This window comes from Coregonus lavaretus (genome assembly GCF_964263955.1).
Source record: "Coregonus lavaretus genome assembly, contig: HAP1_SCAFFOLD_381, whole genome shotgun sequence".
In the NCBI taxonomy this organism is placed as follows: Eukaryota; Metazoa; Chordata; class Actinopteri; order Salmoniformes; family Salmonidae; genus Coregonus; species Coregonus lavaretus.
The window spans coordinates 145,434-173,015 of NW_028165309.1; the positions used below are offsets into that span (position 1 = coordinate 145,434).

The following is a 27,582-nucleotide window of genomic DNA, read 5'->3' on the forward strand; positions in this document are numbered from 1 at the left end:
GACACGCACACAGCCGCCCCTTCCACCTCCATCCGCCCTGCCCCTACTTCAGAGGGCCTCCCAGGAAGGAGGCTTAGTGACATTAAAGGGGCTTTGTTTACCGCGTTATCGGAACTCGGCAGGCGGAGGGGGCCGGCCGGGGGCACTGAGAGAAACTCCTTGCCGACGCCCTGCTCTTCACTCTGATGTTGACTGACTCCCCTGGGCTCCGAGGCAGGGAGCAGGTTACCGAGGCTTCACCAACAGCTTTAAGGAAGTATACAATGTGCAAATGTTTGTTTGCCTCAACTGCAGCTCTGGATAGGAAAGGAAGCGGAAATTAAATCATGGCGAAGGGTCTCGGAGTGTATTGGGGGGCTTAGCAGGGACAAGCACAAAGAATATGAATCGAGTGTTGGTCACTAGCGGATTGTAAATGAGCAACACTCCCTTTTTAATACAGTAAGAAGGGAGTGCAACAGGAAATGTGTCTACTTCAGACAACGACTGAGTGGTGACATATTTCCCACCAAGCGTTCAGACACCTTGGGTTATTGTGCCACAGCTCACAGTATTGGCTGATATAGCTCACATATTGGCCCGTTCCTCTTTCCAGGGGAGACGAGAGTATGTGGTCTGTTGTAACATATTTACATTGCAGATTGGAGAACATGATTACAACCTATCCCCATGCGTTGTAGACATCTCTCTCAGAGGCATGACTGGCTGACTGGAAAACTCAACCCAGCAGAAATGACCTTCAAACCACACCAGAGGATATCCCCTCTCTTCCTACTTTCTGAATAACACGTCTTGTACATAGGAGCCCTACCAAGCAGAGGTCTTGCAGGTAGACAACACTATTTGGCGCTTATATTAGGCATCGCACCACAAAGGCAGGATTGTATACTTTCGAGTGTTGTCACGGTACCAGAATTTTGACTTTGATACCGATACCAGGTTTAGTATCACGATTCTCAATACCATCACAACACCAAAACGATACCGCTTCAACAAAAAAGAAGGCATATTAACCAATGTCACAGAATGGAACTTGATCCAGACAGATAAACTCAGATACTGGTCTGTTCAATCGTTGGGTATATTTTGAGTTCAATATCATTGCATTTTTCACATCCAATTTTCAGACAGCCATGTATGCATTAATCAATCAACTATACAATAATACAATCAATTTGACTTTTTACCAATCTAACTACATAACGGTAATCATTTATTTGAATGGTAAATCTCTATTGATAAACTGGGTAAATCAGGATGTAGCTTAGACCTATTCAGATTAATGCATATTCAATAGGAGTGTGCATGCATTGAGTGACAGATGACAATCTGTTTCCCTTCATTTGGGACTTATTTTATTGTACTGATCAACATTTGCACAGAAGTCACTTTTATAAAAGTGTGTGCTGTCTTTAACTAGTAATGACGTCATTCACGAGGCAAGATGAGGGCAGCCGGAGTCAGTTCGCTGAGGTAATAGATAATCTAAGGGAGAGACGTGAGACAGATTACTGAATGAATAAAGTTTTGGAGGCAATCAGCTTTGAAAGCAGCATATTTTCCGTTATGGTTTACCATAGTATCACAAACAAAGCTCCTGCCTTACTACATGCCGTCTCCCAGGTGACAGTTTGGGTATTATCATTCACTCATCTGTAGCTGGAATGTTCCTACTTGCCGGCGTAGCATTCAATTAATCCGTTTTCCTAACCTTTGCTAGGCACATTGCCCCCAGAACCCCCAAAAAACAATAATTGACATCCCAATTAGGATCTTGCAAAAAAATACTCCAATCAGTTCTAGAACCCATTGCCTTTTATGGTTGTGAGGTCTGGGATCCACTCACCAACCAAGAATTCACAAAATGGGACAAACACCCAATTAAAACTCTGGAAAACATAGTAAGTGTACAAAGTAAAACACCAAATAATAAGACTGGTTAAATTCTACAACCACCTTAAGGAAAGTGATGCCCAAACCTTCCATAACAAAGCCATTACCTACAGAGATGAACCTAGCCAGCCAGCTGGTTCTGGGGCTCTGTTCACAAACACAAGCAGTCCCTACAGAGGCCCAGGACAGCAACACAATTAGACCCAACCAAATTATGAGAAAAAAAAAAATAAGAGAACCATTTGACACACTGGAAAGAATCAACCAAAAAAACAGCTAATTGGAATGCTACCTTTCCCTAAACAGAGTACACAGTGGCAGAATACCTGACCACTGTGACTGACCCAAACTTAAGGAAAGCTTTGACTATGTACAGACTCAGTGAGCATAGCCTTGCTACTGAGAGAGGCCGCCGTAGGCAGACCTGGCTCTCAAGAGAAAACAGGCTATGTGCACACTGCCCACTAAATGAGGTGGAAACTGAGCTGCACTTCCTAACCTCCTGCCAAATGTATGACCATATTAGAGACACATATTTCCCTCAGATTACACAAACCCACAAAGAATACATGTGTGTAATGTTTATTGTTAATGAGAGGGGGTGGGACGGAGACGAGAGGGGGTGGGACGGAGACGAGAGGGGGTGGGATGGAGACGAGAGGGGGTGGGACGGAGACGAGAGGGGGTGGGACGGAGACGAGAGGGGGTGGGACAGAGACGAGAGGGGGTGGGACAGAGACGAGAGGGGGTGGGACAGAGACGAGAGGGGGTGGGATGGAGACGAGAGGGGGTGGGACGGAGACGAGAGGGGGTGGGACGGAGACGAGAGGGGGTGGGACGGAGACGAGAGGGGGTGGGACGGAGACGAGAGTGAAAATGTGACTTAATTCTAGACTTGACATTTTCGCATCAAAGCTCAAGGGAGACTTCAACGCTTCCCTCTAAGCACATCCCAGCATTTAGCACCTAATCTGGTTGCCTTTGATCATTTTGTTTGGGGGGTTTATTTGGGGTTGCAGCGGAGGAAGTGGGCTGACATGCAAAGGTGTTGGTGGGTGGAGGAAAATGGAGGATCGGCGTGGTCCCGAGGGCAGAGTTCATGGACTCTTAATATGCAAAATATGGGGAGAAATCCCAACATGCCACAGAGCAGAGTGTGAACTGCAGACATTACAGCCCTATCCCATCTCAGAGAGGAGGAAAGTCAGATATTCAAATAAGATGTGTCAGTTAGTTGGGGTAATACTCAATTCACAGACCACGCTTGCGGAGCAAAACAAGAACAGAACAAATCAGAATGCTGTCTGTACAAAAAGGCATCTGGGATGCCCTGGAACGGATTTATAACGGTTTTCAGAACACAAAAACTTTTAGTCAATGGAATATTACACTGTACAAGCATGTGGGACTGATAGGACTTTAGTGTGTAGCTTGTTACAGCCAGCCAAGGGTGTATCTGTGAGTGAAGGGTGTGTGTGCATGCGTGAAGAGCAAGTAGACAGGGAGTGTGTGTATACGCTTATTGTGTGTGTGTGCGTGTGTGTGTGTGTGCACCGAGGGTAAGTGAATGATTGTGTGCCTGCTGATGGCCTTCCTTCCATCAGCAGCAATCAGGACGGTGGTTAGGATGAGGAGTGACTCCTGTGTCATGTTCAATCCACGTCTCTGTCGCCCCAGTCTCTCCCTCTATAGGTCTATCACTGTGTCACTGTCGCCCCAGTCTCTCTGTCTATAGGTCTATCAATGTGTCTCTGTCGCCCCAGTCTCTCTCTCTATAGGTCTATCACTGTGTCTCTGTCGCCCCAGTCTCTCTCTCTATAGGTCTATCACTGTGTCTCTGTCGCCCCAGTCTCTCTCTCTATAGGTCTATCACTGCGTCTCTGTCGCCCCAGTCTCTCTCTCTATAGGTCTATCACTGCGTCTCTGTCGCCCCAGTCTCTCTCTCTATAGGTCTATCACTGTGTCACTGTCGCCCCAGTCTCTCTCTCTATAGGTCTATCAATGTGTCTCTGTCGCCCCAGTCTCTCTCTCTATAGGTCTATCACTGTGTCACTGTCGCCCCAGTCTCTCTCTCTATAGGTCTATCACTGCATCTCTGTCGCCCCAGTCTCTCTCTCTATAGGTCTATCACTGTGTCACTGTCGCCCCAGTCTCTCTCTCTATAGGTCTATCACTGTGTCACTGTCGCCCCAGTCTCTCTCTCTATAGGTCTATCAATGTGTCATTGTCGCCCCAGTCTCTCTCTCTATAGGTCTATCAATGTGTCTCTGTCGCCCCAGTCTCTCTCTCTATAGGTCTATCACTGTGTCTCTGTCGCCCCAGTCTCTCTCTCTATAGGTCTATCACTGTGTCTCTGTCGCCCCAGTCTCTCTCTCTATAGGTCTATCACTGTGTCTCTGTCGCCCCAGTCTCTCTCATTGTCTCCCTCTCATTCAGTCTCTCTCTCCCCCCTCTCATTCATTCTCCCTCTCATTCAGTCTCCATCTCCCCCCTCTCATTCAGTCTCCCTCTCCCCCCTCTCATTCAGTCTCCCTCTCCCCCCTCTCATTCAGTCTCCCTCTCCCCCCTCATTCAGTCTCCCTCTCATTAATTATCCCTCTCCCCCCTCATTCAGTCTCCCTCTCATTCAGTCTCCCTCTCATTCAGTCTCCCTCTCCTCCTCTCCTTCAGTCTCCCTCTCCTTCAGTCTCCCTCTCCTTCAGTCTCCCTCTCCTTCAGTCTCCCTCTCCTTCAGTCTCCCTCTCCTTCAGTCTCCTTCTCATTCAGTCTCCTTCTCATTCAGTCTCCTTCTCATTCAGTCTCCCTCTCCCCCCTCCCATTCTCTTCACCCTGGGTAAAGGATACACACTTGTCGCAGCATTCACTCAGACACACTCACACCACTGAGGTGTGTTGCGGCAGGCTTCTTGTCCACCTGCCAAAAGAGTGTGTCATTAGTGGCCTCTAATTAATCTGCCTAGCAGCACCTCTCACAGAGGTAAATCAGCTCTGTGGAAAACATCCACACACCCAGACACATGGCCTGACGGACAGACATCCACACACCCAGACACAAGCACAATTTAACTGGATATGACACTGGTACTCTATTTTGCATTATTTCACTCAGGCCCACTCAGAGCTTTTCCCTGCAGCCCCCAGTTGATTTATGCTGAACGGGTGGGGTTTTCTATTGAGGCAAATTCATTGCGACACATTTTTTTTTTTTTTAAGCCAGCTCAGCCTATATTTCAAGACGTGTTTACTGTAAACTGTTGTTACAAGGAGGGGGGCTAGGTGGTAGGTTGTGAGTATCATCTCCACAAATAGAAGATCTAGGGAAAATCAAAACAGACACTAACCATCGTCAATGCTATTTAGTGTCAATTTTCATTTAAAAAAAAAATGCTAAATCTGACATTTGGTGGCAGCAGTCCAAACATGTTCAATGACTCCCAATTGGCCATACATAATAAGAAATCATAAGAAAAATCTACAAAAACTGACTAAAGCGAAAGCGACATCCCCAAAATAATCTGAGCAAATGGTCTACCACAGTAAGAGTCATAAAACCTAGCGGTTAAACACGAAAATGATTCCAAATCGGTTTTCCACCATTCATTTTATCCATTGTGAATTTTAGGGGGCTGTGTTTCGTGTAGGCTTAACCTGGCGTGACATTTTGATAAGTGTATATCTCTCTCGGACAAGGTAATGTTTATCAATATATTTGCCTGTATTTACCCCCAAAAAATGAAATGCTTAATTAGTTGCTAATGTGGCTATTATACAGCACTGCAAATGCCTGTCTCAAGCTTCACGTCACTCACCAGGTCCATGACGATTACATTTACGTCATTTAGCAGACGCTCTTATCCAGAGCGACTTACATCTGGATGAGACTGCCGAATTGAGGCAAAGGTAAGAATCTCTATCTAATGTTAGCAAAATTTAGTAATTCATAAATTGGCTAAAGTTCTTTAAATTGACAATTCTGTGAACTGTCTGGGCAAGTTTAAAATTGAAAATGTCTTATGTAGCTGGCTAGCTCATGGTTAGCAACATTAGCCTGGCTAGATGGCAACATTAGCCTGGCTAGCTCATGGTTAGCAACATTAGCCTGGCTAGATGGCAACATTAGCCGTCTACTTGTCTAGCCATTTAAATGCTTGACAAATTCATAGAAACTAGAGTCTAGGTTGCTAGGTGGTTAGATGGTGAAGCTAGGGCTATGCGTTCTTGATAATGCTTGTGTCTGTGGGTGGGGTGGGTCGCCTACTTCAAGTACTACTTGACTTGTAGCTACCCTAGCTAGCTGTATTATTTCACTCTGGCTTTGTGAGAGGTTTGAGAGATTAGCATCCTCTCGAGTCAGTGTGCTTACTTTACTGCGGGAAGACATTGATCTGTTTGCTGTTACCCTCTGGACAGCAGATCATTAGTATAGCTAGTAGGGAAGGTTATGTAACCTTATTTCGTCATACCTGCTATGGTGGACTTTAAATTAATTGGTATTCACACGCTTGTTTTTGGAGGTAGAATTAATGTCATGTTATTGACGTATTTGCACCTTCTCTATTCCAGAACCAATGGGTGTGCCGGAGTCTCATCATCTCTTAACTAGGTAAGTCGTTTCAACCTGGAACACTATTCTCCTGCTTTGGTCTGTTTCAGTCATTGCAGAAAGTCCTGAAGAGCAGGAGTGTGTGAAGGGTTTTGTCCCAGCCCAGCTCTAAACACCTGACTTATAATAATCAACATACCGAATCACGGCAACAGGCTATGATTTGTAAATCAGGTATGGGCTGGAACAAAAGCTTATACATACTCCTGCCATTCAGATCTGGAGCTGTCCAATCATTTAAGTCAGTGGTTCCCAACCTTTTTTCCTTGGAGCCCCCCCTACTTGTATCTAAGAAAAGCTGAGGCCCCCCACCACCATCACCACACACACACACACCAAAATAATGTGATTCATTCTAAATCTTTATTGGCAAAAATTAGAGCGACTTACAGTTAATGAGTGCGTAAATGTTTTCATACTGGCCCCCCGTGTGAATCGAACCCACAATCCTGGCGTTGCAAATGCCATGCTCTACAAACTGAGCTACACGGGACCTAATTCACTGAAACGGGGCAGTTTGTTGCATACACACATGCACATAATGTGAACACTGGTTTTGACACAGCTATAAATGTATGTGTTATAAAAATAACAATAACAAAACAGTAAGATACAAATCAATAACTTTTTCCTTCCTTAAAAACAACTAAATGGCCACCTTGGGCCTGCATACCTCTGACCAGGGATGGGATGTCAGGTGTGATGCTAGTGACAGCCAGCCTAAAGTCCTGGTGGACATGGAGCCTGTTACGGCCTTTTGTTTTTATTGTTACAAGCGCGCTGAAGGCCGTCTCAGACAGGTACGTAGTGCTGAACGGTAGAATAACCCTTGTAGCTGCGTGTTTGGCCAGTCTGGGTGCAACAGCGTGTCCTTTGACAATCACAAACTTATTGTATCCGTTCTCCTGGAAATATTTATTTGACAGAGAATCGGCTTGAAGGTCAGCAAGCTCATCTTCACAGCCGAGGTATTCCACGTCCTCGAGACTGCAAATGTAAGGGTCCATCACCCCCGATTCCTTTGATAAGTATTTGTCATGTTCATGTGCCTGGTAAACTCAGTGCGTAAAGACGCAGGCACAGTGCCACCAGACTGTTTCATCAGCAGTGGAAATTCAGTTCTCCAGTTTCCGCACAAAAGCGTCGAGAGCGTTTTTGCAGTGCATGCCGTTTGAGTCAGGACCCTGCATCCGCATGTTTGTCTCATTGTAGAGAGTGAATGTATCCGCTATGTATGCCGTTTTGATCCAAAACGCATCAGTCAGCTGTCCGCACAGTGGTCGATTGTGATCTTGCAAGAATTCCTTTATTTTTTCCTGCAGTTCCATAAAACGCACAAGCACTTGTCCACGTGACAACCAGCGTACCTCTGTGTGTAACAGCAGTGTTTGATGCGCTTCATCCTCACACAGCTGGGCAAACAGTCTCGTTAGAAGGGCGAGCCTTAATGAATGACCTGTTGTTGTGGCTAGATTGGTAGACATAAGAATGTCTTGTTTCAAGTCATCACCGTCAATATATTGCACATAAACGATGAGCACGGATTCGTCTGACACTGTTGTTGTTTCATCCAACTGAATGGCAAAGGGAACATTCCTAAGATTCTCGTGCAGCTGGTTCTGACAATCTCCAGCCATTCGATCAATTCTGTCTTTGACAGTGTTGTCAGAGTGGGACGGTTCTCACTTTATCCACCACCTGTGGGCCACACAGCCTCTCTACAATTTTCAGGCTGGCGGGTTTGATTAGCTGATCTCCAATTTTGTGCCGGCTTTTTAGCCTTCGCAAATAATAGTGAACACTCAAATGACGCCTCCGTGGCTCTGTGTAAATCACTGCCTGCTCTTTCAAATGCTTTTCTGATGTCTGTGGATCTTTTTGATAGTGCCAACTGCTTCTTCCGCTCAAAGAAATCCTGACCTTCACCAATAGTCTCCTGATGTTGTTTCCTGGTGTCGTTGCATTTTGCTTGGCTTCATGCTTCCATTAGCTAGCTTCTCGCCACAAATGACACATTCTGGCCGAGTCCTGTCCTTCAATAAAACCGAAGTTAAGAACTTTTGAGATATAGCCTTACTTTCTTTTTTGATGATGAGTCATCAGCACTTTTATGTTTCTTAGACATGTTTTATTCATAAAATAGTGATCCTCTGACTGCAGGAAAAATGAGCTGCTAGCTGAAACTGATTGAGCGCAGGTCATTGACGTGCACACCTTTTCCCGGGGAATTACCGCTTTTACGTTTCTCTGACATGATTCTTATTTTTTTGATTGGCCTTGGCATTATAAGCATATGATCTTTAATAACATTTTAAAATGTATTAATTTTAAAATTAAATTATAGTGGAACATTTTATGCATGTTTGACCTCAAATGAGATCTCGCCCCCCCCTGTGAACTCTGGCAGCCCCCCTAAGGGGGGCACGGACCCTGGGTTGGGAACCACTGATTTAACCCTCCTGTTATGCTAAAAAAAAATTACATCCACTATGTTACGGGTCAAATTGACCCGCACAGTTTAAACACACTCAAGACAGTCAAAGAATTAAGTAAAAACAGAAACAACTTTATTTTGTCTTATCAGACATTTCAGAAAGAAGAAATACAATACTTTTTATTTTTTTTAAACAATATTTAAGAACTATTTGTTAAACATATTTCCTTTCTCACAAACAAGATTTTTCAGTTTCCCCAAGTAGGTTTTTTCCCCCCATATTGGTCCATATTATCCCTTCAGTCTTTCTCTCTACATGTTGAACACAATGTGTGTGTGTGCTTTCTGCAGATGTATTTATTGCATTCTACACAAGTGGTGCTTGTTTTACTGTCTTGTCGAGGGGGGCAGAGCTGGCATCTTTTCCGTTTCTTGCCACTGCCTGTATCCACTGGATCCATTTCTGGTTGATTGGAGGCATGTGTTGATGGTCCAGCTTGAATTTTCTGGACGGCAGATGCAGCTGCTGTCGACCGAGGAGGCCGGACTCTCCTCTGGATCTTGGGAGTGATGAGAGCTTTGCCGAGCTCCTCTAGGAAAAGCCGGCGTCGGTACAATTTGCCACCATTCCATTGCTGGTTGATTTCAGTCCACAGGACATAGGCATTGTAAGCAGACACATCCACAATGTTGTAGAAAATCACCAAAGGCCAGCGGGCAGTCATGCGCTGACAACTATATGTTGCTGTGACTTTATCCAAATTGTCAACTCCTCCTTTGGTGGAATTGTAGTCCAGTATTATTTGTGGCTTGATGTCCTCTCTTGCACTCAGCGATGCATCTTTGTGCATTGTGCTCATTACAAGAACATTCTTGTTCTTCTTTGGGCAGTATGAAACAACAGTTGCATTTTCAGAGAAAGCAAATTTAGAGGAATGCACAGTTCTGCCCTGCATTTTCAGAAGCTCACTGGGAAGTTCAGGTTTGTTTTTTCTGATTGTTCCAACCATGGTCAGCTTTCTCTTCTGTAGTTCAACACCAAGGCGGTAGGATGTGAAGAAGTTGTCACACGTGATGTTATGACCTTGCAGCCCTTCACTCATGTCCAGCACCACCCGCATCCCCTGGTTTTTCTCAGGCACTCCGCCGGGTGGCTTCCCAGTGTAAACTTGCATATTCCATGCATAGCTTGATGTGGCATCACATGCTGCCCATATTTTGATGCCATATTTTGCAGGCTTGTTTGGCATATACTGTCTGAAGGGACAACGTCCTCTGAATGGAACAAGGCGTTCATCAACTGTAACATGAGGACTGGGATTGTACAGTAACGGTAGAATTTCCACCCATTTATCCCATACATCTCTGATTGCAGCTAGTTTGTCTCTTTCACGTCGACCCGGTCTGGTATCCCGGTTATCAAAGCGAATCACCCGAGAAATTATGTGGAATTCTTGTAGAGACATTGTTGCCCGAAATATTGGCCTTCCATTCTCTTCATTCCACAGGCTGGCCGTTGCTTCTCCATTTGACCGGTAGACTCCAGCTAATATGAGCAATCCAATGTATGCATGCAAGTCAATCCGATCCAGTGGCTTCCAGTTCTCTTGAAACACACGGCTCCCCTCCAAGTTGGTCATGTCCAGAACAATCTTCTCTATTGCTTGGGGTAAAAAGAGCTCAAAAGCTGATTGTATGTCATGGACTCGAGTGACAGCAAATCGTGTAGGTCCTGGAACCATTTTTATTACATTGGAAGCTGAGAGTCTACCTTGACCTCGTTGTGGTGACGGTGACCATTCAATATGACCATCTTTAGACTTCCATGTCTTCTCTTCTCTTGATGATGCTTGTTGCATGCTCTGTCTCTCATCTGATGTAGGGGATGGTACGGCAGACTCCTCCTCTGAATCCTCTTCAATGAAGACAAAATCTGGATCATCAACAGCATTGTCCTCTATCTCTGAAATATCCTCTGTCCCTGAAACCTCTTCTTCTTTTTCACTGTCACAGTCCAGAATTTGTGATAAGACTTCATTGATTGAAAATCTTTTGGAGCTCATTTTTGAGTGTCTGTGTCAGGGACCTGCTGCTCTCACACTGAGGAGAAGCTTGGGAAAGCCCTTTTTAACCCAAACACAATTCTAAAAGTGCAACCAGGACCAGTCAAAACAAAATAAATCAAAGACACTTTTTTGTTTTGCACCTGTGCAAATATATATACACATGAAAGCCTCCGGGTCAAAATGACCCACAACATCATGTTTGTATACAAAATGTACACAGACATTCCACAACACATCAGTGTGTCCACATTTTGCAGTTAGGTTCATGACCCTAAATGAGGAAAAGTCATGTAATTTCATGGCGAAAAAGAGTGGTTAACTAGTATTTTAGACAACGCAAAAGTGGAAACGGGTCAAATTGACCCACAACATAACAGGAGGGTTAAGTCAATATGACCAATTGGGGGGTTGGGGGTAATCGTTATCTAACGCATGCTCCACTCTCAAGTTGAAGCTGAACTTGTTGACTGATGCCATGGCAGCACTGGTCCACACCTGCCCCATTTGTAGGGTGAGTAGTATTGGTTGGTACTGTTTGAGGCGTTAGGTTCCTCTCCATCTGTAGGCTATTGTACTGGCCTGTGTGGTACAGCCATATGTGTAGTAGTTTGTTGCATCTTATTGCTTAGTTTATCATTTGTTAAACTTTGAATTAAATCGAAGGCACAGATTGTTAACTTCCTGCATTTTGTACTTGACCTTTATAGATGCAGACCCGAAGACATTCAAGCAAACATCCCAAGTCTCCAATGGTCCCAGTACTGGTTGATGTTCAGGCACCCCAAGTCTCCAATGGTCCCAGTACTGGTTGATGTGCAGGCATCCCTAGTCTCCAATGGTCCCAGTACTGGTTGATGTGAAGGCCTAAGTGACCACACACACTCAAATGGACCTACAGCTGGGTTAAGATTCCTCCATCATTCACACACAGTAGACATAGTGTAAACCACCATGTTGTCAACAAAATGTGATTACTCACTGTCTTTAAAAGTGGTGATTCACAGACACACGATGACCACGATTTGAACGCTGCAACTGAGACGGAATGACGTCGAGGGACACAAGCTGAGACCCGGAGTATGACTGGGCTTGGACAACGACCTAAATAGGGGTGCAGAAGCACACCAGCGCCCCATTTGATGTTTATTCCATGGCCAACCATCCTTCTAGTTACCCCTTATTCCACACTATGCCTTTTATGCCCCATGGTCCCTCAACTTCGGAACTCTCCATTTTATAAACCCACCCTACCTTCACCCATTTTCCCCATGCTTCTTCCTTCACATCTCCTGATTGGATGACGCGGTAACACCTTTAAAAAAGTGTTGTGGTTTACTGTTTTTGCTACCTTTTATTCACCTGTGTAATGCTGTCCTCCTCCAGCTTATTCTGGGGTTCAGACTGAATAAGGTGGTAAATATGAGGGATATGACAAATGGACAATTTTGCTTAACGTTTAAAAACGGCCTTTAAAAAAAAATCATAAAAAGAATCATAAAATTCCACGTCAATTTACAATACAGAATAATGGCCCCATTACGTATGTATGGCCACTAGGACCAGGCAATACAGTTATATCTACCTCAACCCTTTACAGACATGCAACAAAGCTACAGTAACATGTCCATAGCAACAATTGATCACTTTTCAGACAAAAAAAGAAATGCAGCATCAGGTCTGTGCCTTTTCAGGCAGAATTCTGCTCCGGCGTAAAATGTTTTGTATTGTTTCCCTGACAACAATAAACGTTGCTGATTGATGTGCTGCTGTGTTGTATTTTATGGTATGGAAGCTAGATGTGTTTTATTTCTACTAAACGTCTTGGTAAGTCACCATATTTAACAAACTTTAAAATATTTTTTTAGGAGAGTGTGGTCTGCGTTCAGGCAGCAGGCATGCAGGCTGCGCGCAGCAGCTCGAGATTATTTTATTGACAGTTCTGGTTGCCTAGTGATGGACTTTGGTGATATGAATGGACATTTGCACTAGAGAAGGTTTTTGTCGGCATTGAAAGAAACGTAGCGTAGCCTACCCTAACAGACAGACAAACATGCTGTAGCGAAGGCGCTTTCAAGGGGCCACATTCGATTATGTCTGAAAAGCATAATCATTTTACATTTACATTTTAGTCATTTAGCAGACGCTCTTATCCAGAGCGACTTACAGTTAGTGAATACATTTTATTATTATTATTATTTTTAATTTTTTTTATACTGGCCCCCCGTGGGAATCGAACCCACAACCCTGGCGTTGCAAACGCCATGCTCTATCAACTGAGCTATAATCGATACCGGTAGCCTACTGTAATTTCAAATGAGGCAAAAACAAAGAGTAGAAAAGCCTGTTCTGGCAAAACTCAGTGCCATGAACAAGCTAGGATATTCTATCCGCAACAGATTGAAGACTGAACACACACTTGCATCATTAGCAATGAGACGAGCAGGAAGGTCATTGCGAGAGAGAGAGACACAGAAGAGTGTTATTATGTTTTGGTAATCTACATCTCGCAATGTCTCGTCTTGCAAATTAACCAAGTAGCCTAACGTTCACCTCTTCCGCTCTGGTTTTATTTGAATTACTATCGGCTATAAACACAGAAAATAATGGTTTTGTGATAACTGAACTGTGATTTTATGTGGGGGGAAAACAGTTTTAATTAGCATTTTTAAATCAGAGTAAATCGAGCCGAATACATTGATATAAGTCACCTTGTCTACACGGTTATCAAAATGTCACGCCAGGGTAAGCCTACACAAAACACAGGCCTTATTTGAAGTGTTTCTGAAATCCACAATGGATAAAATGAATGGTGGAAAAACTATTGGAACAAAAGCTTATACACACACTCCTGCCATTCAGACATGGAGCTGTACAGACGTTTAAATCATTATTCTGAGGGGGTATTGTTATGTAAGTGGAGCAGGCGTGTTTGACCACTAGGTTTTAAGGTTATTATGATGCGTCCACCGTGGGGCTCAACAGGGAGTAAATAGTGTTTTCTGCTTTCGAACACATAAACAAGAGCCCACGGCGATTGTTGACATATCATCATTTGAGACGCTCAATTGGGAGTCATTTAGCTTGAAAAGCCCTGTTAATAACCTGCAAATGAAGACTGGGAGAGAACGCTCGCTCTGCACGCCGATCAAACAGCTGTTTCCTTGCCGACCGGCTCCGGTTGCTGCCACCGCAGACAGAGGCCTAATAAAATTAGTATTTTTTTTCACTACGGTAAACATCACCAATACCATGACAACAACAGTAGCCCTAGTAGACAACAGTAAAGCTGGGGACGGTCACACCAGACAGACAGCACGTTGTAGTGGGGTAGGGGAGGCAACCGCTAGGCTTAATCTAAGACAATAATAAACATTTCTGAGCCATCGTAGAATGACATTGTGCTGGCAGGTATAGGAGAACAGTCTTGTATTGAATCATTCAATCCCAACAACAACTGATGCTGGATGGAATAAAGGCCTAGTCATTCAATTCATTAATATCAACAAATGCTTCTATGCATCAATAAACACACATCCAAAGCATGCTTAGGCAACACACATCACACACTGTGCTGGACATCATGGCAGCCAGAGGACCTATAGGGGAGGCAAATGGCTCCTTCAAAAGAGCCCTTTCCAGTTCGCCCTGTTTTCCAGACCAGTTGCTCAACGGCTTACGTCCAACAGGGTGTCCCATTTCATACGCTCAACAGGCAGGCAGCCAGGAGCAGGTGGGGTGGGGTGGGGTGGGGGGGGGGTTAGGTTAGACCACCTCAGCCTAGTCAGACTCCCACAACCCCCTACTCTACACAACCCATTTGGGCTATCCATGGGTGTGGGGGCATCAAATGGTGTTAGTAAACAAACAAGGAATGGAAGTAACTGTGTTTGAAGGTCAGAGAAAGAGATGACAGGGTGAGGCGTCTGCATCCCATCAAAGGCTGCAGCCGGGGCTTAATTGAAGGTGGGGAGTTATCAGATGGACCGTCACCCACCCTGTCCTCACCTGCAGTCGCCTCTGTGAGTGACATGATGCCGCACTTCTGAAGTCTCAGCAAACGACTCCCTCTCCACACACACACACACACTCGATCAAGCTCTCACACCTCAGCGTGCATGTCCTATGGTAAGGGAATTAGAACACGGCCGTCTTGGCAGGACAAGTTATTTTGGTAAAATTGACATGCTGCACTGCAGCAAAGGACCAAGACAATCTAATTACTCGGTATTGGGAGGAGGACATTTTCTGAGAGGGGGGGGGGGGAGCGGTGAGCGAGAGAGAGGAGAGAGAAAGAGATGCAGAGTATGTACCCTGCCTTGAGTCCTCGACACATGTCGGGGAAAAATCTGGGAAATCAGCCGGAAAGGTGAACGGGAAGAGAAAATTCCCTCTGCTAATAATGATCATTACAGTATCCTATACAGCTGGCATTTCTCAATGGTGACTGATTATTTTATCTCGCTCTCTCAAGTAAAGAAAATATTTAGTCAGAAGAGAGAGAGCTCGTCTGGCCTAAAATAGAAATTAGACCCCCTTTGCATCACAGAACACAACCCATCCCACTTACATTTTAGTAATTTAGCAGACACTCTTATCCAGAGCGACTTACAGTTAGTGAGTGCATACATTTTTTTTTTTTTCATACTGGCCCCCGTGGGAATCGAACCCACAACCCTGGCGTTGCAAACACCATGCTCTACCAACTGAGCTACAACACACTTCTCTTCTCTCTAAACTAATAGCTAGGCTACGTTAAATAAATAAAAAACAATGAATACCTAGCAACAGGAAAGCTAAGTGGTTTCCATAACACATAATAGCGGCTATACGCATTAGGCTTACACAATATTTATGTGCTCTTCTGTTGACTACCATCGGTTTAGTTTTCCAGATGTACAACCCAACACAGCAACTCCATTACAGCAGAGATGAATCTCATGTCAGCCTTCCCCTTGTTTCAAATCAGGTTTTCTATAAATAGCCTTAATGATTTAGCATTTTTATTCTATTACGTTACTGTCTTAATGACCTGACTGGTGTTGCATATAAGAGAGAGAGAACGAAGGAGCAGAGCGCGCGAGAGAGAACGAAGGAGCAGAGCGCGCGAGAGAGAACGAAGGAGCAGAGCGCGCGAGAGAGAACGAAGGAGCAGAGCGCGCGAGAGAGAACGAAGGAGCAGAGCGCGCGAGAGAGAACGAAGGAGCAGAGCGCGCGAGAGAGAACGAAGGAGCAGAGCGCGCGAGAGAGAACGAAGGAGCAGAGCGCGCGAGAGAGAACGAAGGAGCAGAGCGCGCGAGAGAGAAACGAAGGAGCAGAGCGCGCGAGAGAGAACGAAGGAGCAGAGCGCGCGAGAGAGAACGAAGGAGCAGAGCGCGCGAGAGAGAACGAAGGAGCAGAGCGCACGAGAGAGAAAGAAGGAGCAGAGCGCGCGAGAGAGAACGAAGGAGCAGAGCGCGCGAGAGAGAACGAAGGAGCAGAGCGCGAGAGAGAGAACGAAGGAGCAGAGCGCGAGAGAGAACGAAGGAGCAGAGCGCGCGAGAGAGAACGAAGGAGCAGAGCGCGCGAGAGAGAACGAAGGAGCAGAGCGCGCGAGAGAGAACGAAGGAGCAGAGCGCGCGAGAGAGAACGAAGGAGCAGAGCGCGCGAGAGAGAACGAAGGAGCAGAGCGCGCGAGAGAGAACGAAGGAGCAGAGCGCGCGAGAGAGAACGAAGGAGCAGAGCGCGCGAGAGAGAACGAAGGAGCAGAGCGCGCGAGAGAGAACGAAGGAGCAGAGCGCGCGAGAGAGAACGAAGGAGCAGAGCGCGCGAGAGAGAACGAAGGAGCAGAGCGCGCGAGAGAGAAAGAAGGAGCAGAGCGCGCGAGAGAGAAAGAAGGAGCAGAGCGCGCGAGAGAGAACGAAGGAGCAGAGCGCGCGAGAGAGAACGAAGGAGCAGAGCGCGCGAGAGAGAACGAAGGAGCAGAGCGCGCGAGAGAGAACGAAGGAGCAGAGCGCGCGAGAGAGAACGAAGGAGCAGAGCGCACGAGAGAGAACGAAGGAGCAGAGAGCGCGAGAGAGAACGAAGGAGCAGAGCGCGCGAGAGAGAACGAAGGAGCAGAGCGCGCGAGAGAGAACGAAGGAGCAGAGCGCGCGAGAGAGAACGAAGGAGCAGAGCGCGCGAGAGAGAACGAAGGAGCAGAGCGCGCGAGAGAGAAAGAAGGAGCAGAGCGCGCGAGAGAGAAAGAGAGAGTGAGAAAACATGGGGACTTTAGAGGTCAGCTGAGGATGCCAGTACGTGTGTTTAAAGCACGTCCCACCATTCCAGACAGGTCTCCAGTGCCAAAGGCAGAGGTGCCATTCAGCCTTTGGGGTTATAGGGGGTGCCCTTCGTACACACACCCACACCCAGCTTTGTGTCACAACCCAGGGTCATGTACTGCTCAACCCAGGGATCATGTACCTCTCAACCCAGGGTGAACAAGTACATCTGGTGAATGTAAGTCTGGATCATAGCTGAGGTTGAGTTGGACTGGCTGGACCGGGCTAGGGATGGGCAGACCTGGGGTTGGGGTCCCTGGTGCCCTTTATCAGCTCTGTCAGGGGGAAATATAATGAATGCCTGGCTGGGTCCTTCTGCTGCACTTCCCACCTACCCGGCAAAACTCCCCACTCACCAACCTCCTCACGCACTGTGTACACACACACACACACACACTTCTCCTTCATCTTTACCATGGCCCCAACCCCCAAAGCAAACACTCAAACCCATCACCTCCCATGACCTCTACAGCTTGAAATGACTGCGCCAGTCTGTGCTCCTACCCATGCCTCTCTGTGACCTTGCAGTGTGCTTTCTCTGTACAGCTAAAACCCTCTCCGTCCAGTCTCAACTCTGGACGCTTCCAAGGGCCATTCAGGGAGTCGAGTGGTGAGCCTTCTATTTCCTACCTCCGGTGTATTTTTGGAAAGGTTGTTTTCAACACCATCCCTCTCCTGCCCCCCCCCCTCCTCTCCCTTCCCTACCCACCTGCTCCTTTGCCCATTTGGGTAACTAAATCGAAAACAACTGGAACCATCTTGTTTTCCTTGTGGAGGAAACTCATTTAGCTGGGCGGCCACAGAGTAGAATTCCCCTTTAATGATACTACCACTGGTGGAGCAAATATGTAGCGTTCAAGTAGCTTCCAATGCTATTATGTGTGGTAAAGCAGGTTTCAATGCTATTCTGTGTGCTAAAGCAGGTTCCAATGCTATTATGTGTGGTAAAGCAGGTTCCAATGCTATTATGTGTGGTAAAGCAGGTTCCAATGCTATTCTGTGCGGTAAAGCAGGTTCCAATGCTATTCTGTGCGGTAAAGCAGGTTCCAATGCTATTATGTGTGCTAAAGCAGGTTCCAATGCTGTTCTGTGTGGTAAAGCAGGTTCCAATGCTATTCTGTGCGGTAAAGCAGGTTCCAATGCTATTATGTGCGGTAAAGCAGGTTCCAATGCTATTCTGTGCGGTAAAGCAGGTTCCAATGCTATTCTGTGCGGTAAAGCAGGTTCCAATGCTATTCTGTGTAGTAAAGCAGGTTCCAATGCTGTTCTGTGTGGTAAGGAGTGACGGTAGGGAGAAAATAGGGACCGAGGGAGAGAGTGTGTGGTCTCCTTTGGCCTTCAGTGACAACGTAAGTCTATAAACTACCATTACAACCCCCCCCCCCGTCATCCCCCCCTCTGCATGTGGAAGAGGGAGAGAGTCACCAGAGAAAGGGGTCCAAGGATAGCTCTCTATAGCTCCTGATTTACTAGGTACATTAGGGGCTATTTGTTTGAGCAGGACCATCAAGCCACTGACACCTTGTCATCACAGGCAAGGGCAAGGTGAACTTAGAGTTGGTAGTAGAGACAACTGATGGGGCTAAATTTGAATGTGTGTCTCCAACGTGTGTGTGTGTGTGTGTGTGTGTGTGTGTGTGTGTGTGTAGTATATAAATGTCTACGCAGATATGTAGTGTGTGTGTGAGAGAGACATCGCTTACGTCAGGGTATTCTTTTAGAGGCACAAAGAGCTTCTCCTGCAGATGAATGATTGGCCCCAGGGCCTCGGGTAATTCCAGAGGGTGTTTGTCTCCGGGGCCGTTCGCTGTGTCGTTGTACATGTCCTTCCTTACTCTGTTGATCTCTGAAACACACAAGCACAGACAACAAACGGTTAGAGGAGTGTCTGCAGAATGACCCACACAAAAACAAACACTTGAAAGGCTATGAAAAGACAACAGCACTAGGACTGTGGTCATCTGTAGCTCAGCTGGTAGAGCACGGCGCCTGTAACGCCAAGGTAGTGGGTTCGATCCCCGGGACCACCCATACACAAAAAAAAAAATGTATGCACGCATGACTGTAAGTCGCTTTGGATAAAAGCGTCTGCTAAATGGCATATTATTATTATTATTTAGACCAGAACTAAGCGAAACCGTACGAAGCGGAGTGAAAATGGGGAAGTTGGGTACATAAACATAATCAGAACTGGCACGCAGATCGGTAGGATAAATTGTAAGCTTCCCCAAACTTGAAACTCACGAGCTGCCTATGGTCTTTATTAAAAACTGGGTGGTTCGAGCCCTGAATGCTGATTGGCTGACAGCCTTGGTATTTCAGACCGTATCCACAGGTATGACAAAACATTTATTTTTAATGCTCTAATTATGTGGGTAACCAGTTTATAATAGCAATAAGGCACCTCAGGGGTTTATGGTATATTGCCAATATACCATGGCTAAGGGCTGTATCCAGGCACTCCACGTTGTGTCGTACATAAGAACAGCCCTTAGCCGTGGTATATTGGCCATATACCAAACACCCCATCATGCCGTATGGCTTAATTATAACACCCAATAACAAAATTCCTAAGTATGCACACAGGAGGTCCGTGAAAGAAACGGGAAATCAAATTCCCTTCCAACTGATTAGTTCTGGCGCCAGCCATGCGTTGAAAAGACGGTGAAGTACATATTTTTGGTTGAAAATATGTTAAAAAGGGATGTATAGGGTTGGGTGTGGTGTGTGAGGGGTTAAAGCCACCCCCCAGACAGTGTCAGGTGGTCCGTGGAGGCTGGTCTAGTTAAATAGTGTGTTTTGGGGGGATAATAGGAGAGTGGGATCGAGCCAATCCTTCAAGGGGAGATATGCCTTCAGCTCAGATCAGCCGGTCAGATAAAACCAAAGGCAGGGGCTGACAGACACAGATACAGACACACAGCTGAGGCAATGCAGTCAGTTGATCTCTCGTGGGCCTGTTGAGACAAGGCATTCATTCATGAACTTTAGTTGGGCCAGATGAGGCGAGGCAGGGATGCACAGTGTTCTGTAGCCTAAAACACACATTAAGTACAGGATAGACAACTAAAGCCCGACCGATTTATCGGTTGACCCAAAACATTTAAAATGATATTCGCCTTTTTACGGATGCATTTGTACCAGCATTTAATCCACCAAAAAAGGGCCGATATAAGATCCGATATAATGATTTGTTCTGAAGAGGGCGCTCTATACATGGCTATAAGCCTATCCTGCCTTGGCACTACAGCAAGACTGGACACTATCCCCCAGCGCAACTACACCAGTCGGAGAGGACAGTGAACTACTGTGAACTAACCGTTACTGCTTCTACGGTGAGTACGGAGTAGATGGAAGCTTGCCAGCTCAATAGTGCCAAAAATGCGCACTGGCCACATACTGTTATGTGAAGTGTCATGGTAGGGTGTCAGGTGTCATGCCAAACAATGGATGCTATGCACAAATGTAAAGCAAGTACCGTGCAAAGAACGTTAAACTCTGTGGTAACGCTAACGTTACAGGCCTTTAGTGAAGCCAGCGAAATCTGGTGTGTTATATTTGCCTTTGTGAAGGGTATTCTTCAAGCACTGTCATTCAATTGTTTTCAGAGACACTAAAAATAGCAAGTTACAAAGTAGCGCTATTAGCTATGTTTTGATGTATGGGTTCATTGTCACTTGTCAGGGATTGGTCCAAATTCAAGTTTCGCCAGACCTATTTCCATGACAAGTGCTAGCTAGCTTGCTAGCTCGTACTTGACGCCATTCACGGAGGGTCAGTGCTATCCGGGATCCTTGGGATGTCCCTAAGCTAAACCTTTACTGTATCCATTTTAAGTGTCAACTTCAACTAGGTAGGGACACAATGACTGTTCACTGAGGCAACGCTTGGGGCGAGAGGCAGCGCTGTGCCAGCAGAACATTTTGTGATTGATGTTTTTCCTTTCAAGTGGCAACTACCAGAATTCAGTGGCTAATGCCCCTACAAATCAATGAAAACATTGCTAAATACCAATTCATTGAAAATGTGTCCTACGACGTTGTTTTCCAGCTGGCAGCTCAGTCTTCAGAGGCAAAAAAAACATCTGGAATCAGAGCAGTTTATCCTCTTTTCACTAGAGTAAACCGTTTTTCCATAAAGAATGTAGTCTTTCTGGTGGTCCTAAATGCTATGTGGCGTTTACATTAATACTCTTTACCCATATTTAAAGAAATCAGCTTTGACTATCTTTGAAGGGATGTTTTAAGCACAATCCATTCAGAAAAAGCTTTATTTTTTAAAATTCCAGCTATAATAAAAATAATAGGCAGATATATCGGTTATTTGTGAATATTTCCATTCTAAAATCAGATCCAAAAATCCCATATCGGTCAGGCTCTATGGACAACCATTGGTCACACTGCTTCCCACTCTCCCACTCTCCCCACGTCCGGCCCTGACTGACACACACCTCTCCACTAGACCCCCTAAAAGTGACAATTGATTTTATCCCTTAACCACCCTTCCTTATCGCCCCAATAAAATGTTGAAGTAAATTCCAAAACAGCACCTTGGTAGGAGGTTTAGCCGAACTGCGGATCGGAGAGAGTTCATTTCAGACCAATGGAGGTGAGGGAGAGACATGAGATCACAACAACTGCTGAGGCTGAGGGAACAGGGGCCATATGTGGGAGATGGGTGGAGGGTAACCTATCTGGGGTGGGCCTCAAAAGGCAGGGCTTCTATTTAAGCCTCTGCATCAGAATCCTATATGTCAATACCTGACCCCGAATGACAGGGGAGGGAAATCACCTCTACTGCCTACCTAACTCCTAATGCTAACCCTGAATGCTAACACCAAATACCACAGACTCAAGTGCTTTAACACCAACTTGTGTTTTTTCAATTTTTGTTATCCCCTGACGAGGGATTGACAGGTTGTAATCGATTAGGTTTAACACACATTCTTACACACACACACACACACACACACAATTGAATGTGGTTAGGCACATCTGGCATACAGCTGGGTAGAATCTCTATAGTAGGAAGCATCTGTGGGACGCACAGGAAGAGGCACACACACATACGTCTCTAACCCTAACCCAACCTTTCATTACAACATAAACGTAATTCCTCCATGGGTCACAGAGCATGCAGGCCCAGGTCAGACTGCTGAGATGACATCACTCCTCCCCATTAGTATGACTTCATGAAAAATCTATTAATCTGTCAATGTATTAATGGGGGGGGGGGACTGCTAAGTGTGTAGATCCCTCCCTGGGCAAGGGCTGATTTCAAGGTTTTACTGTTAACCTATAAAGCGTTACATGGGCTTGCTCCTACCTATCTTTCCGAGTTGGTCCTGCCGTACATACCAATACGTACGCTACGGTCACAAGACGCAGGCCTCCTAATTGTCCCTAGAATTTCTAAGCAAACAGCGGGAGGCAGGGCTTTCTCCTATAGATCTCCATTTTTATGGAACAGTCTGCCTACCCATGTGAGAGACGCAGACTCAGTCTCAACCTTTAAGTCTTTACTGAAGACTTATCTCTTCAGTAGGTCATATGATTGAGTGTAGTCTGGCCCAGGAGTGTGAAGGTGAACGGAAAGGCTGGAGCAACGAACAGCCCTTGCCGTCTCTGCCAGGCCGGTTCCCCTCTCCACTGGGGTTCTCTGCCTCTAACCCTGTTGCAGGGGCTGAGTCACTGGCTTGCTGGTGCTCTTTCATGCCGTCCCTGGGAGGGGTGCGTCACTTGAGTGGGTTGAGTTACTGACGTGATCTTCCTGTCTGGGTTGGCGCCCCCCCCTTGGTTTGTGCTGTGGTGGAGACCTCTGTGGGCTATACTCGGCCTTGTCTCAGGATTGTAAGTTGGTGGTTGGGGATATCCCTCTAGTGGTGCGGGGGCTGTGCTTTGGCGGAGTGGGTGGGGTTATATCCTTCCTGTTTGGCCCTGTCCGGGGGTTTCTTCGGATGGGGCCACAGTGTCTCCGGACCGCTCCTGTCTCAGCCTCCAGTATTTATGCTGCAGTAGTTTATGTGTCGGGGGGCTGGGGTTAGTTGGTTATACCTGGAGTACTTCTCCTGTCTTATCCAGGTGTCCTGTGTGAATTTAAGTATGCTCTCTCTAATTCTCTCGTTCTCTCTTTCTCTCTGAGAACCTGAGCCCTAGGACCATACGTCGGGACTACCGGCCGTGGTGACTCCTTGCTGTCCCCAGTCCGCCTGGCCTTGCTGCTATTCCAGTTTAAACTGTTCTGCCTGCGGTTATGGAACCCCTACCTGTCCCAGACCTGCTGTTTTCAAACTCTTAATGATCGGCTATGAAAAGCCAACTGAGATTTATTCCTGATTATTATTTGACCATGCTTGTCACTTATGAACATTTTTGAACATCTTGGCATGGTTCTGTTATAATCTCCACCCGGCACAGCCAGAAGAGGACTGGCCACCCCTCATAGCCTGGTTCCTCTCTAGGTTTCTTCCTAGGTTTTCGCCTTTCTAGGGAGTTTTTCCTAGCCACTGTGCTTCTACACCTGCATTACTAGCTGTTTGGGGTTTTAGGCTGGGTTTCTGTACAGCACTTCGAGATATTAGCTGATGTAAGAAGGGCTATATAAAATAAAATTGATTGATTGATTGATTGGATGAAGGACACCGTTTCTTAGGTCAGGCCAAATGAAATCAGTAGTTCAACGTTGAACAATTAATCTTTGGCCTGGCCTTAGTTGAACTGTCCAGATTTGTTGAGGAGTGAGGAGGGGATTCAGTAGGTATTTATACAGTGCCAGTCAAACGTTTGAACACAATTACTCATTCAAGGGTTTTTCTTTATTTTTACATTGTAGAATAATAGTGAAGACATCATAACTATGAAATAACACATGGAATCATGTAGTAACCAAAAAAAGTGTTAAACAAATCAATATATTTTATATTTGAGATTCTTCAAATAGCCACCCTTTGCCTTGATGACAGCATTGCACACTTGGCATGCTCTCAACCAGCTTCATGAGGTAGTCACCTGGAATGCATTTCAATTAACAGGTGTGCCTTGTTAAAAGTTAATTTGGATAATTTATTTCCTTCTTAATGCGTTTGAGCCAATCAGTTGTGTTGTGACAAGGTAGGGGGGTATACAGAAGATAGCCCTATAGATCCATCAATACGGAACATTAAGAACTTTGAACGTTTCTTCAAGTGCAGTCGCAAAAACCATCAAGCTCTATGATGAAACTGGCTCTCATGAGGACCGCCACAGGAATGGAAGACCCAGAGTTACCTCTGCTGCAGAGGATAAGTTCATCAGAGTTACCAGCCTCAGAAATTGCAACACAAGTAACAGACACATCTCAACATCAACTGTTCAGAGGGGACTGTGTGAATCAGGCCTTCATGGTCGAATTGCTGCAAAGAAAACGCTACTAAAAGGACACCAATAAGAAGAAGAGACCTGCTTGGGCCAAGAAACACAACCAATGGATAATAGACCGGTGGAAATGTGTCCTTTTGTCTGGAGTCCAAATTCGAGATTTTTGGTTCATGGAAGTGGTGTTGTTATGGTGTGGGGGTGCTTTGCTGGTGACACTGTCAGTGATTTATTTAGAATTCAAGGCATACTTAACCAGCATGGTTACGACAGCATTCTGTAGTGATACGCCATCCCATCTGGTTTGGGCTTAGTGGGACTATCATTTGTTTTTCAACAGGACAATGACCCAACACACCTCCAGGCTGTGTAAGGGCTATTTTACCAAGAAGGAGAGTGATGGAGTGCTGCATCAGATGACCTGGCCTCCACAATCCCCTGACCTCAACCCAATTGAGATGGTTTGGGATGAGTCGGACGGCAGAGTGAAGGAAAAGCAGCCAACAAGTGCTCAGCATATGTGGGAACTCCTTCAAGACTGTTGGAAAAGCATTCCAGGTGAAGCTGGTTGAGAGAATGCCAAGAGTGTGCAAATCTGTCATCAAGGCATATTTTGATTTGTTTAACACTTTTTTGGTTACTACATGATTCCATGTGTTATTTCATCGTTTTGATGTCTTCACTATTATTCTACAATAAAAAAAATAAAAATAAAGAAAAACCCTGAGTAGGTGTGTCCAAACTTGATAGTGTAATGTATTTGGCGCCCATAGATCAGATGGGTCATGTTCACTTGGAAGCAAACCTGACAATCAAGGAGGGGCTTATCTGAATTTATCCAATAAGAAACCCTGAATTGTATTTTTTTTCTGTTGCAAACCATTTTGCTATGGTGTGACCTATTGAACATGGCTCAGCCTGGACCATGGGGATGATCTTGGGTTGGTCCCAGGGCTCAGAGTGGTGGTGAAGTGCTAAAAGGTAAGGGATTCGTAGGAGGCCAGGCAACAGGTTTCAAAGTCTTAACAATTGGCAACCCGCCAAACACAAATTGTAACATTCCTCCCTCTACTCTTATATTTTACCTTTATTTAACTAGGCAAGTCAGTTAAGAACAAATTCTCATTTCCAATGACGGCCTTTGAACGTTCCCTTTTCATTTCCTGCTAAAATGCCACATTAAAATAAAGAGGCCGGTCCGGGCCTCCAGCCCAAGACGTGCGCCATTTGACAACATCCAATTTCGTCATCGCCAAAATCCTCGCCCCAAATCTTTCCTCAAACGCTGGGCTCATCTAAAAATTACCTCCTGCCTGGGCGCTGCAGATTAAATTATTTGTCTTTGTCCACCGCGGAGACGTGTGGCTAGTCAAAATGGCAGAGGAGATTGTGTGAGGACCATTCAGTCGGAGAAAGGAAAGAAAAGAAGCTGGAAACTGTGGCAGTAACAGAGGTTAGCACTCAAGAACTGTGATGGAGCAATTCTCTAGAAGTTTCTCCAGTGCTGTTTAAAGCCCACACACAGAGGAACACCCACACTAGCTAGCACGGTGCCATCAGAAACGACTGTGTGTATGTAAGGTTAAATATTAATATAAATGAGGTAGTAAGTCTCCCCCCCCCCCCCCCACCCCCACCCACAGTCTCTCCCTTCACCCCCCCACTCAGTTTTTAGTGCATCACAAAGGGCCAGAGTCTACCTACCCTGCCCACCACGGCCTGCCTATCCCCCTCCCAGGTATGCCTAGTGCCTAACACAGTAGGGGATAATCAGCGGTCTGCTCTCGACTCCTGATATGACAGAAACGAAATAAAACTGTGGTGGGAGGAAGCCAGTCACAGTGAATGAGAGAGAACACACACAGACAAACACACACACACAGGAGACTCCTGACAGCGTTTGACGTGAGACACTCTTCACTGCTTCCAAAACACCCTAGGCCTCCACTCTCCCTCCGCACTGTTCTTCTCTCGTTCACAGTTCCAAGAAAATGTCACACTCCCGGGTCTCAGAGCAGACTGCCCTCCTTGAGCTACAATAGAGGCTAGATAGTTTATTCATTTTAACAGTAGACATGTAATGTTAAAGGTTTAAGACCAAACCAGTGAGAAAGAGGAGAGGTTCAACGGCATTAGGATAAGGGAGGGCTAGTTAGAATGACAGGATACAGACTAATATCCTGCTTGACCATCAGTACTGTGACAACATCAATAAATTAGGCCTACATAACCTCCTAACCTTGTTTTCAAACACTTTCCCTGAGTACGGCAACACAGAATTGGTCAACCAAAAGCTAAAATCCAGAAGGACTAGAATTAGGCCTAAATCAAGTCCTTGGAAGTATTTTGTCGGTGCTTATCAATTACAGGAAATGTAATAAGCCCAGGTTCAGACAAGGACAGTCTGTCTCTGTCTAGGTCTGGCTGCCTTCCTTTCAAATGTTACATTGAGCCTGAATGGAGCTACCTCGAAAGGAAGATGAAGAAACTATACTGGAGGGGGCTGTGCAGAACATCAGCTGTTGGACTCTGATCAGTCTATGAGGCAGCATGGACCACATAGGCCTATAGAGAAAGGGTCTAGGGGCAGCAGTAGTGCTATAGTACTAACCCATGTACTAGACGTCTAGCGTGCCACACTGTCAACATTCTGCTTTAGTCCTCCTAAAATCACCTCCTCTTTCTCCCTCAATCCCGCCCCCTCTCAATGAGCCAGCCCAGCGCTTTCTCCCCCTGCTGTCGTTCATTCCTAGCAGGCCAATTCCTCACATCACTCAGCAGTAAGATATCAAATTCTCACCCACACATGAACCTAAACCACCCCAGGGGTGCGCACAGTCAGGAAAAGTAGGCTCCAACTAAAAGGGAAAAAAATTGAATGTGCTTTAAAATGTGAGCACTGAGCAGACCGCATCAAGTGGAGTTTCTCTTTATTTAC

At 45.8% G+C, this 27,582-nt stretch overlaps 1 protein-coding gene across 4 annotated transcripts in view; it reads right to left on the reverse strand.

The window, feature by feature from the left end:
* Positions 1-27,582, reverse strand: part of LOC311116001 (protein quaking-A-like) — a 103,634-nt gene that overhangs the window by 48,403 nt on the left and 27,649 nt on the right. For all 4 annotated transcript variants that reach the window (XM_084191134.1, XM_084191136.1, XM_084191135.1 and 1 more), the window contains exon 2: positions 18,996-19,138. In XM_084191134.1, coding sequence (XP_084047260.1) covers positions 18,996-19,138 — 143 coding nt within the window. The remainder of the gene's footprint in view (positions 1-18,995; positions 19,139-27,582) is intronic.